Source organism: Corvus moneduloides, chromosome 2 (assembly GCF_009650955.1).
Source record: "Corvus moneduloides isolate bCorMon1 chromosome 2, bCorMon1.pri, whole genome shotgun sequence".
Lineage (NCBI taxonomy): Eukaryota > Metazoa > Chordata > Aves > Passeriformes > Corvidae > Corvus > Corvus moneduloides.
In genome coordinates, this window is record NC_045477.1 from 27023381 (window position 1) to 27037651 (window position 14271).

Below are 14271 nucleotides of genomic sequence, written 5' to 3' on the forward strand. Positions count from 1 at the left end.
TCTTTTGAAATAGCAAAATCTAGCCTCAAACGCTTGGGTGCTGAGGTACCGAGAGAAGATTTTCCAGGAGCCCAATGACTCCCGCCTGCGTTCGGTGGGGTTTCATTTTGCTACCGGCAGCAGCTCTTCAGGGGGCAGTTCTTCCCCTGAAGGGTTTGCCCTGGGGTTTCGTGGTAAGCGGCGAAGGTACTCGGGGAGGGAGAATCCTTGCCCCTGAACTTAGTGCAGAGGCTTTCAGATTACTTGGCTCACACCACCAACCCCCCTCCACACACACACACGGTGACGATTAGTTTCTTAGTTAGATGGTAACTCCTGGAGGCTGGGGGTGGTTCGCTGCCGCCCGCAGCGCAGGTCTCCCACCCCCTCTCGGGCTGTCGGGGCGGGTGAAAGGCTCCTGCCGCCGGTCCGAGGAGGGGGGAGGAGAAGGAAGAGCGTTTGCAGCTTCGCATGGAAATCGGTCAGAAAAGACAGGCTCACTGCTGCGGGGAAGACGTATCACTGCTTTATCTTTCTTTACGTGAGTCTCTCCTCCCCCTGGTAGGCTTTGGTATAAATGGAGGAGGAATTTCAGCAGGCTTGCGCTAAACAACATTTCTGTCTAAACAGACAACGTGCTTCCTCCTACGTTTTCTCTTGCAGATGGGGCTCAGCTGAACAAGCCCTCCTCTTGAACCCTGTCGTAAGCACCACCATGCGGGAACCGGGCTGGAATTGCCAGAGGCTGCAGCAACAGCCTGGGCGGCCCTGAGCAGACGCAACGAGTTCTGTCCTCTTCTCTGGGATGATTTAAACATAAAAAAGGCTGCTCTGTTGACAACCGGTAAGTGAACACCCCTGCTTTGTCAAGTATAGCTTTAAACCCTTGCACAGGCTGAGAGGATCTTGTGAATGGTGTCTGAACCCATGGGACTGGGTGCGCTGGAAGTGCTTCTTCCCGAGTTTGCCGGCGTCTCTGCCGCGGGACATGTGACGATTGTCGGGAGACGTTCCACGGCTGGGCACGACGGATCTCGGGGTCTTTTCCAACCTTAACCGTTCCTTGATCTTCTTGCGTAATTTCAGACGGGAAAGCTTCTAGCTTTAAGCTCATTTAGAGTCTGTATGCATGCCTTCAATATTAAAATCTCCTTCAGGTGGATGCTGATGGCAGCAGCTGCCAACAACGTTGTTATTATTCAATGTAAATTACTGCGTATTGAAAGGCACAGTTGGCTATTTCAATACATCAGCGTGTTCCTCGGTGAAAGCATTCAAGGAATTAAATTGAATTTCCAGCGGGATGGACCCTGCCTCTACAAGCCTCCTTTTAAGAGAGCACAATTCTAATCGGTTTTGAGAGCTGGTGAGATGAGACGTCCCAGACCTTTCCCACAGATTCCTGGGAACTTTACGGGAAAAAAATCTTAACACGGCGGCGTAGCCAGGAGCTGGTTCCCGGTGGGGATGAGCCCGACAGAAACCGAAGTGCCGCCGCCCCCCGCCTTCCCGGCGGCGCTTGGATGCGCCTGATGCCGCAGGCCGGCGGCTGGCGCTGGGGACCGGGAGAGAGGCCGGGCTGAGGCGTTGCCCGGCTCCGCATGCGGGGCCGGGTGTTGCCCCCGGCGGGGAGCGCGGGAGGGTCCAGCGGGCGGCCGGGCTACTCCGCACACACAGGTAGGCGGCTCCGGGGCGGCCGTCAGGGACGGAAGGGGCCGCCCGAATATCCCTGGCTGCTCCTGGTGGGCGCGGGAGCCTCCCGCCTCCCCCGGGCTTCCCGGAGCAGCCCCGCTCGCCGGCCGGGGCCCGCCGCAGGCGGTGAGTCGCGGCGGGCGCGCCGGCGGGAGGAGAGCGCGGGAGCGGGGGGATAGGGGGTGGCGGGGCCCGGTGCTCCGGGGGTGGGCAGAGCGCGGCTGGGGGAGGGTGGGCTCATGCGGGCAGGACAGCCCCGCGCAGGGGGACCCTCCCGGCGGAGCCGACGGCGGCTCGTAAGTAAAATAAGAGTGGAGGTTCGTGGCTTCTGCTAAATTCCTTGGGTCGAGAAATCCCACCGTTTTGCCATGGCTGCCGGTCAGGCAGGTTTGGATAAGGGATTGCTTCTAGCCAGGGTACCGAAAGGGAACTGCCCCTTGCAAATGCCGAAGGCTCCAGGGAAGGAACAATGGCTCAGTGGGTAGACTCTGCCTTAAGCTATGCAAATCGCTTATTTGCATTTTAGGAAAGGAACAAACGCTGGAAGTTTTATGTCCGCTGCCTTTTCTTTTTTGTTGTTAACTACCTGGATTATTATTTGGCAGTGGGGGTGGTGTTTCTATTTTAGTTAGAGCAAGCTGTGAGATCAGTCCTGCTGTCCTTTCCCAAGTTAAAATTTCCAGGGAGATTGAGCGGCTGATCTACTGAGATTTGTGTCTGTTGTGTTGTTACCCAGCTGAAACTTTCTATCCAGCTTTCTTCAATTTTTGTCTCTTCACGCACGTTTTACTGAGTTGTTTATCATGTAGTGTGGTTGCAGAATTATTAAGGAAAGAATGAACTTGGTGGTGGGATGAGATCACTTGTTTTAACCTGCTGAAACACTTCCGTTTTCAGCTGAAGCGTGTGAAAGTGTTACAGATAAAAAATGTATGTAAAATCTGTGTTGTGGAGACTGCCATGGTACTAGACTGGTCACTCCTAAACCGAACTAAATTCGGAGAGGTGTTGAAGGAAAAGGAAATGTGCATGGAACTGGGTTTCCTACCCATCGACATGCAGTGCTCTTGTCTGACTAGGTCTCAGAAGTGGTATTTTTGAAACTAAAGTAAGTTTCCTTCCACATGTAAGATTACACCAGCTGGATCTTTGGTTTTTATTTGACTTAAATAAACGTACTTACCTTTTTTCCCCAGCTTGATGCATACCTGCTTCTTTAGCTCATCTGTGTCTGCTGAACTGAAGCAGTCCATTAAGTTACTCTTCAGGCTTATGGCTGTTAGTAAAGTAGCAGAATTAAAGGTGGTGAAGTCTCAGATCTCCCTAAGGGTCATATTGGCTTTAGAAGACTTCTGCTTTGTGGGATATATGAATCATCCCCTGAGGCTCATGAGTTGCCTAGTGTCCTTATCTGTCCCTGTTCAAAGGTAGGAGGAAAAGTTCTCTGTGGAAGGAGTTACCAGTTGGGGATATGCCCACGGGAGCAGCTGCAAAGTGTTCAGTAGGGACACTAAAACCTGAAAGCTGACAGAAAGATCACCAGTACCTGAGTCCTAAGTTATAAAGAGGTGGGGAAATAGATGAGTTACAGTGTTTTGGCTAGACCAAGGTGATTGACAAGATATGTTGGTATGTACTCTGTGTGCTGCTAAATAATGGCTTTAGCAATTACACGGGGAGGTTGCCTCACTGAGGAGGGAAGTGCAGCAGGTGATGTGGTGACAGGCCTCCTTTGCAGCAGGAAGTGCTTGAGATGCTTCTCCTTCACCTCCTTCTCGAGACTTTGATAGCTTACAAGCAGAGGCAGTCTTAGAAGATTTTCAGTGATTGCTTGCTTCCTTAGGTGTTTATTTTTGCATAGAAGCTATTATGATAGCTTCGTTGTGCCATTAGCACTTTCATCTTGGGCTTGTTCTCTTTGTTAGTTTCTGGGCATGCTGTGATTAGCGTCTCTTGGTAAAGATTTGGTTTGTCTTCCCAACGCAGGTTTGGAAAACTTAACCACAAATCAGCCAAAGTAGGTTTATGTTTTCTTCTTGTGTGTTGCTTCATATGCTCCTGGGTGTTGATTCAAGTACATTGGCCTAGAAGAGGATGCAATCAAATGAAGCATTTGAAGATAAAGCTTGTGAGACCACCATGAGTCTCCGTGAGGTTGTCTGTACCATTGACTCAAAGGGGCTTTTGAGGAAAGGCTCTTGGTTTTGTTTGGGTGTTGGTTTTTTTTCCTCCACAGTATTGCTTGAACTGTAGCACAGGATCTTGCTTTGTTTGTCTTTGTACATTAACATTAAGATTATTTTACTTACAAACATAAATGGTGATTTTTGCGTTGTGTATGATGTGAGGTACTTTGCTATGGCTCCATAGTTAAATGCATTTTAGGAATGGGCTGAAGACTACTTGAAATACATTTTTTTTTATGGAAAACTTTCCCTATAGATGTTTGCAGTGCGTTAACTAAATCAGTTCAAGTGTGCACTGTGTTGAGGAGTTTAGTTTTTCAAGCTTATGACATGTAATTTGTCATTCATTTGAATAATTCATTCATGAATTTCTCTAGCCTCATAGAAAAGCTAATAAATAATATGGGGTAACTGAGTATACAGAATTTTTTCCTTTTTCAGAGTCTATTTTTTACTGTCTATTGACTCAAAATACTGCAGCTTTGTAGCAGAATAAAACCCCCCTGAACTTCCCCTTTAATCCAGTTTCTTCTGTTTCTGCTGTGGGACATACGGTTGCTTCTGTATCTATTCACAGCCTTCAAGGGAAATGAAAATAAAGCTACATATTATTGGTTGTGTGCATTTCTTAAAGCATTAAATCTTTCTTTTATCCTCCTTCTACAGAAGAGCCTAAAATCTCTGGTTTTCTTGATTTGATGTGTATTGATGTCTGCAGGAAAACAGGGTATGCAAGCTGTTGTTTTCTTTAGAAATCACCTTTTAACAGCTCTCACTTTGCAGTTTAGTGTATTAATCACTGATATCAGTAGCAGATATTTGTACAGAAAGGTTGAAAAGTGATGAGCAGTCTTAGCTAGTGTGGGCTGTGAAGGAAAAATAGGGATCATGTGGGTCACATGCAGTGTCACCACCTTTTGAGGAATGGACTGAGAAAATGCAGGTACAGAATGTGATTAAATACTATGCAGCAGTGCTTCTTGCTGTGTTCTGTACCTATCATTCTAAAATACCATGTCCTTTTTAAGTTCATTTTGCTTAGGTGGATTGGCTCTTCGGCCTTCCAGATTGGTTGTTCTTTGCTCTCAAAGGCAAAAGTGCAGCCTTGGTATACCATGTGGAAGACTCTTTACAGCACTGTCACAGAGGGAGCAAATTATGAGTGTCCCCAGATAATACCCAAAGTTTGTGTGGAGCTGTTCGGTTACCTCTGCTCCCAACCCTGGCAGCAACACTAAAATGGGAGTATGGTGTGCCAGAGCTGTTTTTTACATTCTAGGTGTAAATGGGGAGCCAGGAAGAGTGAGGTAAAAAAGTCGAATACCCTCCACTTGCTATGACTGGGAAGGGAAGGCTGGAAAACCTACAGAGCCAGTTGATCCTCCCTCCTGTTACGAGGGCTGGCATGGAGTAATCTAGGAACTGGTTTTAAGAGCAGGCAGGAGTGAAATGAAGGTCTGTCTTAATCACTGAAGCTCTTAACATCTGTTGATTTACAGTGCAAGTTTCCATTTCACGAGCTGCAGTATTGCTTTCTTTTGGGCCACTACCCAGTAGGAAACTTAGATTAATGAGGTGTGTGGTTAGCAGTCTTACATTTCCACAGACTCTTCAACTCACTTTTAAAAGAAGTTTTTAGCCCTTGTTGTGATCACAGCTCAGAGACAAATAAAGATCAGCTGCTGTAGAGCTAGAAAAGTTCTTTGTTAGACTGGATCTGCAGACTGACATTTGCATTGCAATGGTATCCAGACACTGCTTGTTTTCCCTGCTCCTCAGAGTCCTGAGGCCAGCAGTGAAATGAGAATGGTGTGAGGGGCATGAGCTTATCTAGAGCCTTAGCAGAGGTAGGCATAGGAAATGTGATGGCCATTTAATAATCAATACAGAATGTGTGTGTGTATGTATAAAATATAAATTGCATCACGTGGAATGAGAGGAGAACTCCTTTTCTTAGGGTAAGAAAGAAATCGAAGTTGTGGTTTTGCCATATATTTCTTTTTTCTCTCATGTAATTGTAGGTTACCATAGCTCCCTCCTGGGCAGGTAATTTATGGAGGTGGGTGCTGACAGTTTTTTGCCGACACAGTGATGTGTGGGGGGGAAATGACCTGTTTGGTAACAGGGGCATACAAGCACCCAAGCATAATGCAAGGGAAGAACCTGTGGGTTTTTCTCACTGCAGTGAAGAGACAGGAGTATGTTTGCTGCCCAGGAGCTGTTGCTGAATGAAACCTTGTTCATCATTTGGCATTTAAAATAGGTTTCTTTGAAGAGTTTCCTGGTTCTTTGAAGCTATGGAACCTGCCAGTCTCTATCATCCACCACTGTCACATCTGAGCACCCAGGAAACATCATCTCTATCTCTGCAGTGCTTTGGGTAGTCTGAAGTTGATGTGTGGGACTGAGACCAGGAGGAGGTTAGTGGTGTAGATGGGAGATAGGTTGTAAGGTTTGTTTGAACACAACATTTGCACAAGATTAAATGGAGCCATAATATTAAATCCACTAGGTGAAGCATGGAAACAAGTTAGGATTTGTCCAGATTGCTGAATGTGCACAAGGCTTGCTGGCGTGTGGTAGCTAGTTTGGATCATGCCCCTTCTGTAGACGAGTTATTGCCTTCTCATTTTATGTCTGACAGAAGCCTGGGTTTGATGTTTTTGTTTCCCCCCCTGAAGGAAACTGTTACAACTACGGCTAGCTTTGCTTTCCCAAATACTTTTCAGTTTTTAATAAGGCAGGATGACACTTGTCTCAGCTGAGAAACTGAAGTGCTCTATAAGCCTGTCCTTCACCCCATCCCAGTTTTATAACGACTCATGGCAGTTTTAATTTTCCATTCTCAGAAAGTTGAGATGTGCGGGAACGTGTGGACAAGGGGAATGAAACACAGAATGTCCATGAAATGCTGTCCCTAAATAATCATCTCCTGCTGTCACTGCTGGAGACAGAACTGGGCTAGCTGGACACTGGTCTGACACAAGAGTGTTTCTTGTGCCTTCATTGCTCACCTTGTGCTGTGGAGCACAGGTCAGGTGTGTAAACTGGCTTTTGAGTAGCCGGATGATTAAAATGCTGGTTAGTGTACATACCATTTGTACAGTTTCTCAAGAGTGACTGCCTTTTCCTGCAGTACATGTTAAGGAAATACTGCTACTTCATTTTAATTGAAACAGTTTAAATGGAATAGTTATTTTCATTCTTCTGTGCTAATGGCGCACTATAATTTGTTTTCAGCTTGGGACATTGGTTCTTAGATGGCTTAGCCTGCAGCTGTAGGTTTTGTGTTGAAGATTTCTAACCTAAATTGAAGATGTTGTTCAGAGCTTTGCAGAAAGAAATGTAAAGTGAAATAAAATAGCTCATTCTTCAGTTTTCACAGAGAACATTACCTATAATAAATACTGGTTAGTGTTCAAGTGGCTTTTTGAAGCTGGGTGACTGAAGTCAGCAAACACTACCTGTTAAGTGGTTGAAAAAGATACCTAAAATGTTGAACTTCATACAACTCTTTTGGAAAATTTGGACACTTACATGTTTGTGCAAGGCATTTCAAAATTTGAGCACTTTTTTTCCCTCAATGGCTGGAGGCTCTACCACACAGTTGTGTGACAAGATACATACAACAAAAAGAGATCAAAAATCTGGTTTCATTGTACTTTCTGATGCTTAATGAAAAATGAATGTATAGAGTTTCTTTGTTCTACTCAGCTGGGTGTTTATTTTTGCAAAACTTGTGCAGGTCTCAAACACATTAAGTTCCTAATCTCTCACATTTGACTGAAATCAGCCAAAGGGGTTCAAAAGTTCTATAGGGAAGGAAGGAAAGGGCATGCATGCACACATACAGGGTATGGTTGCATAAATCTCATTTCATGCTGAGAACACATGCGATAGAACAGAACAAAAAGCCTTTTACTGTATGGCATTTCATGCTCTAATGGAGTTCTGCATCGGCTTTGGCATGAACAGCAATCTGATAGGACATGGTGATGCTGGAGGCTGAGCTGTATTTGGCGTGGTCAGGGTAGCAAGAAAAGATGTCAGTAGGCAACACAGCAGGTGCAGTGTATTTTGCTCTAGAGGACTTCAGGTTTTATGCTGAAGGACATACTAGACTTTATGTTTTATCCCTGGTGCAGCATGGGCCAGTGTGGTTATGGGAGAGCAGATCTGTGCCACGAAATCTATTGCCCTGATGTGATCTCACAGGGAGGTGAGCACTATCTTTCCAGACTTTTACTCGCTTGTCATCAGAGGAGATGGTCTCACATGCAGCCCTGAGCATGTCCAATGCTCAGAAAAGATCAGGTAAGGGAGGATAGTTAATCTGTTTAAAGATACTACAGTCCTGAAGATACTCGTCTTCATTTTGCATTTAAGGACTGGTGAAACAGAATTGAACAGCAAAAACAGATGCTGTTTCACCTACAGCAAACCAGACTTGGATTGTAAAAGAGCAAAACAAACTGGCAGAGGGAGCTGTGATATCCAGGAGAAGGTACGGTGTGAAGCCATTGCTCTAGCAGAGACCAGGCTGTGTGTGCAGCCTGCCCTCAGTTTCCTGCCTGGCTGCCTTTGTGCCTCCTTGCTCTCGAGACCGGCAAAGAAGATGCGTGGGTGGGGTGACAGGCACCTTTGATTCCCTTCAGTTTTCAGCGTGACTGTCTTTTTCAATGGGGAAAAAAAAAAAAAAAAAGAGAAAAGGAAGCAATACATCAGTTTTCAGTTTTGGGGAGGAAATGGGTTGTGTTTAAACTTCAGTGAGTGAGGATTGAGGTCTGAAAGTCCTCTAAATGGGTGTCTCTATGTAGCACTGAGAAAAACATATAAGCTTTCCCAGCATGCTGTAGTGACTAATGTAGGCAGCTTTCCTCCGAGACAGATGGCAGTTGAAGATTACCATCAGATATAATTAGCTTTCCTCTTGTATAGGTAGGAAAACTGAAGTGCATAATTCAGGACTTTGAACTGCACTATAAGATGGATGCCCATTAAAAGTTCTCACTGCAATACAGACTATTCTAGTACCATTTTGTTGCTCTGAATACACAGAAGTACATAAATGGACATGTGCACACTTTTCTGCAAGGAGCTGAATTCTGTTAACAGCAACTAACAGTTGCTCTGTGAAGAATTCCAGTTCTGGTTTTATGTTGTTTAGCCTGCTCCTTTGTTCTTTGTTTTTATTATGAATTTGATTCCAGTTTTGTTTAAGGAAACGCAATGACTGATACTCTAAATGCTGAACTCAGATACATTTTCATCTTTGTTCTGCTTGGGAAGCTCACTACCTTATGAACAATTTATCTGTTTTTATTTTTGTTTACGTTTAATGCAAGTAGACTCACTGGTAACCTTTCCCATTCAGACAAGATGCCAGGACTTCACACTGTTAAATGTTTTACAGGACTACATTTTTCTACAGTGCTGTGTATCTTGTAGCTTCTCAGTCCTCAGGATATGCACTGATGGTACATTCTGTGTGGTAGTTTTTGCTTTCACATTTAAGAAACAAAACAAAGCATTAAAAGCCTTTAGGGGATCAGATGCAGGCTCTGATGCAAACTGTGCAACAGTTCTTTGTGAGTTCTGTAACATTCTATGTCCACAAAGTATTTTCACGATTATGAAGCTGCTCATTAGAGCTTTTCTTATGGGTGGTTTTGTTGTTATTGTAAATAATGTATTTGAGCTTTAGTGCTAAGAAAACAAAGCTGTGTATAAAGAAGGCTTGTGAAAATAGTCTTAATGCTTACAATATTCAAGCTTTTCCAGTTTGGCATTGTCAGTTTGGGATTAGTTTTCTGATGGTAGTTAGCACTGAAGTTTTGTGTTCTGATTAATTATCATGATCCAAAGGCAACATGAATGCATTCATTGGGAGCACTGGGAAATGTAAGGCATTAACGTTATCAGAGAAGCTGCTCAAACTGCTGGTGTCCTGCAGATTTCTCCTGAGTTGGCAGGATCCCTGCTGTGAGAAGCTTCCAGGATTTTGTAGTAGTGTGGGGTAAGTGCTACCACTTATCTCCATTTTCTTCCCTCCCTGAATTAATTTAGCTTTACACTTTTCACTTACTTGTTTTGCTGCATTCCTGAGAATCCCAGAGCTCTCATCTGCACAGATGCATTGCAGCAGATTGACTTGCAGGATTTGCTATTGGGGTAAATTGCATCACAAACAGCTGGGGATTTAGGGTTTTTTGCAGGGGGAGGGGAAGGTTCTGGTTTTTTGGGGGGTTTTTTCCCTTTGGCAGTTGAGGCAGCGCAGCAAAAATGAAGAAACATACTGTGTTTGGGGCTGTGACTACAGAAATACTTGGCATGTTATTTAAATGAAAATTTAACTGTTCAGTTTTGTATGCTGGCCAGGTGCATGTTAACACCTATTTTCTGGACCTCTTAATCAACACAAACCAGTGTAATGTAACCTGTTCCTTTCTAAAATATGGTAAAATATGGACAATAAAAATTATAGTAAAAAGCTGTGCCATCTGATGATGGCAGTCTTAGTGCATTTGAAATTTATCATGACTGGGGTTTACAAATGTTACTGTGAAAACTAGTCATACAAAAAGCACCTGTTTCTATATAGGGGCAGATTCTGACACCAGTATGGATCAGGATTTATACTCTTAAAGTGAGGTGAGAAAATATTCTGATCTACTTGGGATTTATTGTCAGTGTAGATGGGGGAGCATTTAATTCTTCAGGTGCTGGTAGTGAAGCTAATAAATCTGCCCTCTGTTATCCTTCGGGGAAAAAAGGCAACAAAAAGCCCACCATGTTGTTCCCTCTGTCCTTGAGAGCCTTAATTTTGCTTGTGAGTGGGCTTTGGGGTTGTGTTTTTTGTATGTGTTTTGCTTTCTTGGATTTTGGGAGGGGGATTTATTTTAACCTAGTGATGATATTCCCACCCCCCGCCCCCGCCCCTGACTGGTAGATTTAGTTTTATAATTCAAGCTGTTTTAGTGAGAGCTGTGGTTAAATCACTAGCTCCAAGTCAGCCAGGGTGTTTTGGATATCCTAGGCATTGTCAGAAAACAAAGTGTGCCTTGTTTTAAGGTGAACTTAATGCTGTAGTGAGTGTGCACATATAATAAATATAGATCAAATTTTCTGGTTGGACCTTTATTTGTTTAGATTGGTCATAGTTCCTGGAGGAAAAATGGCGAGCCGGATATGGTATGTAACTGAACTGTTTTGAAACCTGACTAATTCACCTTTTTCCAGCCATTTCTCCTTCCACTTTTTTCCATTTTTTTTCCTCTCTGGGAAACCTAAGAAGGATTGCTTGTTTGACCTCAATCCTTTGATTCCACAGGCACTTGTGGACAAAGAACAGTGGTGTGAATGAGTAACTGATGTAGTACTGGGTTGCATATCTTTCTATTAATAATCTTCTGTTTTTTCAAGCGTTGTGTAGTATTTGTGTGGTCTTGGTTTTCTTAAAAGGAGGTGAAGAAGCAAAACAACTCAAAATTGCAATGCTCTATTCCTTGCAGGAAGAGCAGCTCAAGTTGACTGAAACCTTTCAGTTGTACAAGTCAAAGTATGAGAAGAAAATGACCTGAACTCTGACCCCCAGAACATATTGCATGGCTTGTTTATATTCCAGTCCCTTCTGGAAAAAGAGCTGAAGGAAAAAGGGAAAGAGACTGGGAAGGAACAGTGCCGTCACCACATCTTGCAGGAGGAGCTGCATGGATTTATAGCACCCATTCTCTGCCTTTGTTCTTTCATGTATTATATAGACACCTATGATGTGTAATATATAAATAGCAACCTAGCTTAGGCTGGCTAAAGCTTTAAAGGTTAATCTGGGAGAATGTAAGAGGGTTAGGAAATATTCTGTCAGCTAAGGTTGTATTACTGACTGCGTATGGGGGTTTGATATATATTTTTTTAAGATACAGTTAGAGCTGGATTTGTTACGCTTGGTTAAAGCTTTGGGAGTTGAGGAAGCAGAGCTGTCTGTGCTCCAGCTCATACTTGTGTTTGACTTTGCATGCAGAGGTTAGCTTTTGACCAAACCCCAAATAATTGTTTGTGTACTCCCCTGCTTCTCTGTGGCTGCTGGCCATGACAGAAACGGCTCGCCTGTGTTCCAAGTACACTGGAGGAAGAAGGAGGGAAAAGAAGTGAAGTGTGTTGATGGGAGGGCTGTAGGTGGTCAGGACAGGGAAAGTGTATGGAAATGTCTGTTCCTTCTTTCTTGTTCTCCCTCATCTCAAGGCACAAAAGCAGGCAAGATGAGGCTGTGGACTTTGCTCTTGATTGTAATTATAGGCAATGTTTCTGGAAGTCTGTGATACTTAAAAAGCACCAGTTAGATAAGAATCCGGTAGTTATTATTCTCCTTCCCCTCAAAGGCACAAGTTGGATTTGGGTCTATCCAGGGCTGACTTTTAAGCTTAAGTTAGCAGTGTTTAACTGTGTGTCCATTATTGGAATGAGTCCTAAGCCATCTTGCAACATGAAAGAATATTGTTTTCTATCTTGGAGGGGAAAAATAATTAAAACCAGCACTTACCAGATGAAAAATATCAATCCAGTTATCTCTTTTTTGTGCTTGCAGTTTTAATTGTGTGTCTGCACCATGCCATGGAGCCTGCTGTCACCTTGAGCTGGTGCCAGGGATCCACATTGCGCTGTGCTAATCAGCCAAAATACTAGCTTGGATCTCAAGGGTGGCATAGCAACCCTGTGATAGCCCCAAGCTGGAGGTGACGTTCTGCCTCTCAGCAGGGCTGAAGAACTCAGCCTCCGACAGTTCACTCAATACTGCTCTTCCTCGAGGGCCGTTTCAGTGGTACCTAATGCCCGTGCTCCCTTGTGTTTTGCTCACCCGGATTTTCTGGCAGGATGCACTCACTGGTTGATACTTTGTGCTTCTGTTTTTCATCTGTGGAGCTGGTATTTCATGTCAGTTAGAAGTGACGTGAAATTTTGCATCAGTAGGCCCAAAAGTGATATCTCTGTGAAACAGTGCACTTAATTGATTGTGGTACCTCAGAGAACAGGATCACAGCTTTTTTTGGTTTTTTTTTTGCACCCAAACTGGGGCCTGTTTCAGTAAGTTTTAAAAAGCTTGTAACTTGACTTAGGCTTGTCCATGTGCCATTTTGCTCTCCAAGAAACAGGCTGATGAGTGCGTGCAGCCTCTAATTTCTTTCTGATTCTGCCCCCACTGTGGGGTACATATAAAAGCTTCTAGGTTCTCAGGCAGAGGGAGGGAACAGGAGTGAAAAGGGAGTTACCCCACTGAACAGATGATACCTTATCTAGTGCAGTAAGAACAAGGGAGTCTGAGCATGGTGATGAGACTGTAAATCAGGACATGCAGGCCTTTTGCAGCTTTTGCCAAACCCTCTGTGTTGATGACATGTTGTCTTGGAAGGCTACAAGCTTGTGTTTTTTCAATCTTGTTTGATCTGATGAGGTCAGAATATGTGGGGCTGGAGACAAGGTTTGGAGAGCTGTGGGTGCTGTATTGTCTGTTGTGCCCAAAACACAGAGACGAGCTGTGTTTGTTCCTGGGCCTGCCTGCAGCCTTTGGGAAGGGAGCTAACCTTCCTCTTCTACCAGATATGCTGTCTAGGTAAATTAGTATTAGAGGAGATGAAAGTACAGTAGATTGAACTGTACTTGAAATCTTCATCAGTATCCTTTAGCCAAAGGATATGCTTGTGTGGGAAGAGTTGCTGAGATTGTAAATACATCTGCAGTGCCACACAAGAGGGAAAGTGATGCAGAGGTCTTGTAGACTCGGTACAAAAGCAAACTGAAATAGTGATCATAAGTGAAAAATACCAATTAAGTCGCTTTTTCCTTTTCCTTGGCCCAGCGGGCAGTTATGCACTGAAGAACGAAATACCAGTGTCCATTATTGAAAGACAGAAATGGAATAAAGGAATCCTGAATTGTCCACAAAGTAATAAATGTATTGCTGTCTCTTGGGGTACAGAATATGTTTCACCATTAGCAGGATGGTGAAGGGAAGGGAGACAAGCACTTAGGCCCTAAAACCTATCTATTGCAGCCTGTCCTGAAATACTGCACAAGGTTAAAGATGGGCACAGCTCTAGTCTCTGTCTCCACAGTAAATTAATGTCAACAGAGGCTACAGTTCTGGCTGTAGGAGCTGATAAAGAGCAAAGATTGACTAAATCTATTGAGCACCTCTGCTGCTGTGATATCATATCTACTGGACATCATTGCTTGCTGTTGGGTACTTGGAGAAAAGGTTATCTTGCTGTTTCTTTTCAGGCTTGCTGTATTTGGACAAAGAGGAAATGATAGGGGAAACACTGGAAACTTTCTTTAACAGAGAGAAGTTGTGTTTGGGGAAAGACAATATTTTTTTTTTTTCCAATTACCTGCATACTATGGAAGTGAAATGGGTAGT

At 44.0% G+C, this 14271-nt stretch overlaps 1 protein-coding gene across 6 annotated transcripts in view; it reads left to right on the forward strand.

The window, feature by feature from the left end:
* The first annotated feature begins 726 nt into the window (after window positions 1-726).
* ST3GAL6 (ST3 beta-galactoside alpha-2,3-sialyltransferase 6) overlaps window positions 727-14271 on the forward strand; it is a 42910-nt gene continuing 29365 nt past the window's right edge. For 2 of the 6 annotated variants that reach the window (XM_032098618.1, XM_032098624.1), the window contains exon 1: window positions 727-823. Coding sequence is in view for 2 of the 6 variants with exons in the window: in XM_032098615.1 (XP_031954506.1) it covers window positions 1581-1656 (76 nt within the window). In the remaining 4 variants the exon portion in view is untranslated. Of the gene's footprint in view, window positions 824-1260; window positions 1346-1441; window positions 1657-14271 lie in introns of those variants that run through there. The other 4 variants (XM_032098615.1, XM_032098617.1, XM_032098619.1 and 1 more) reach the window with 3 other exon arrangements.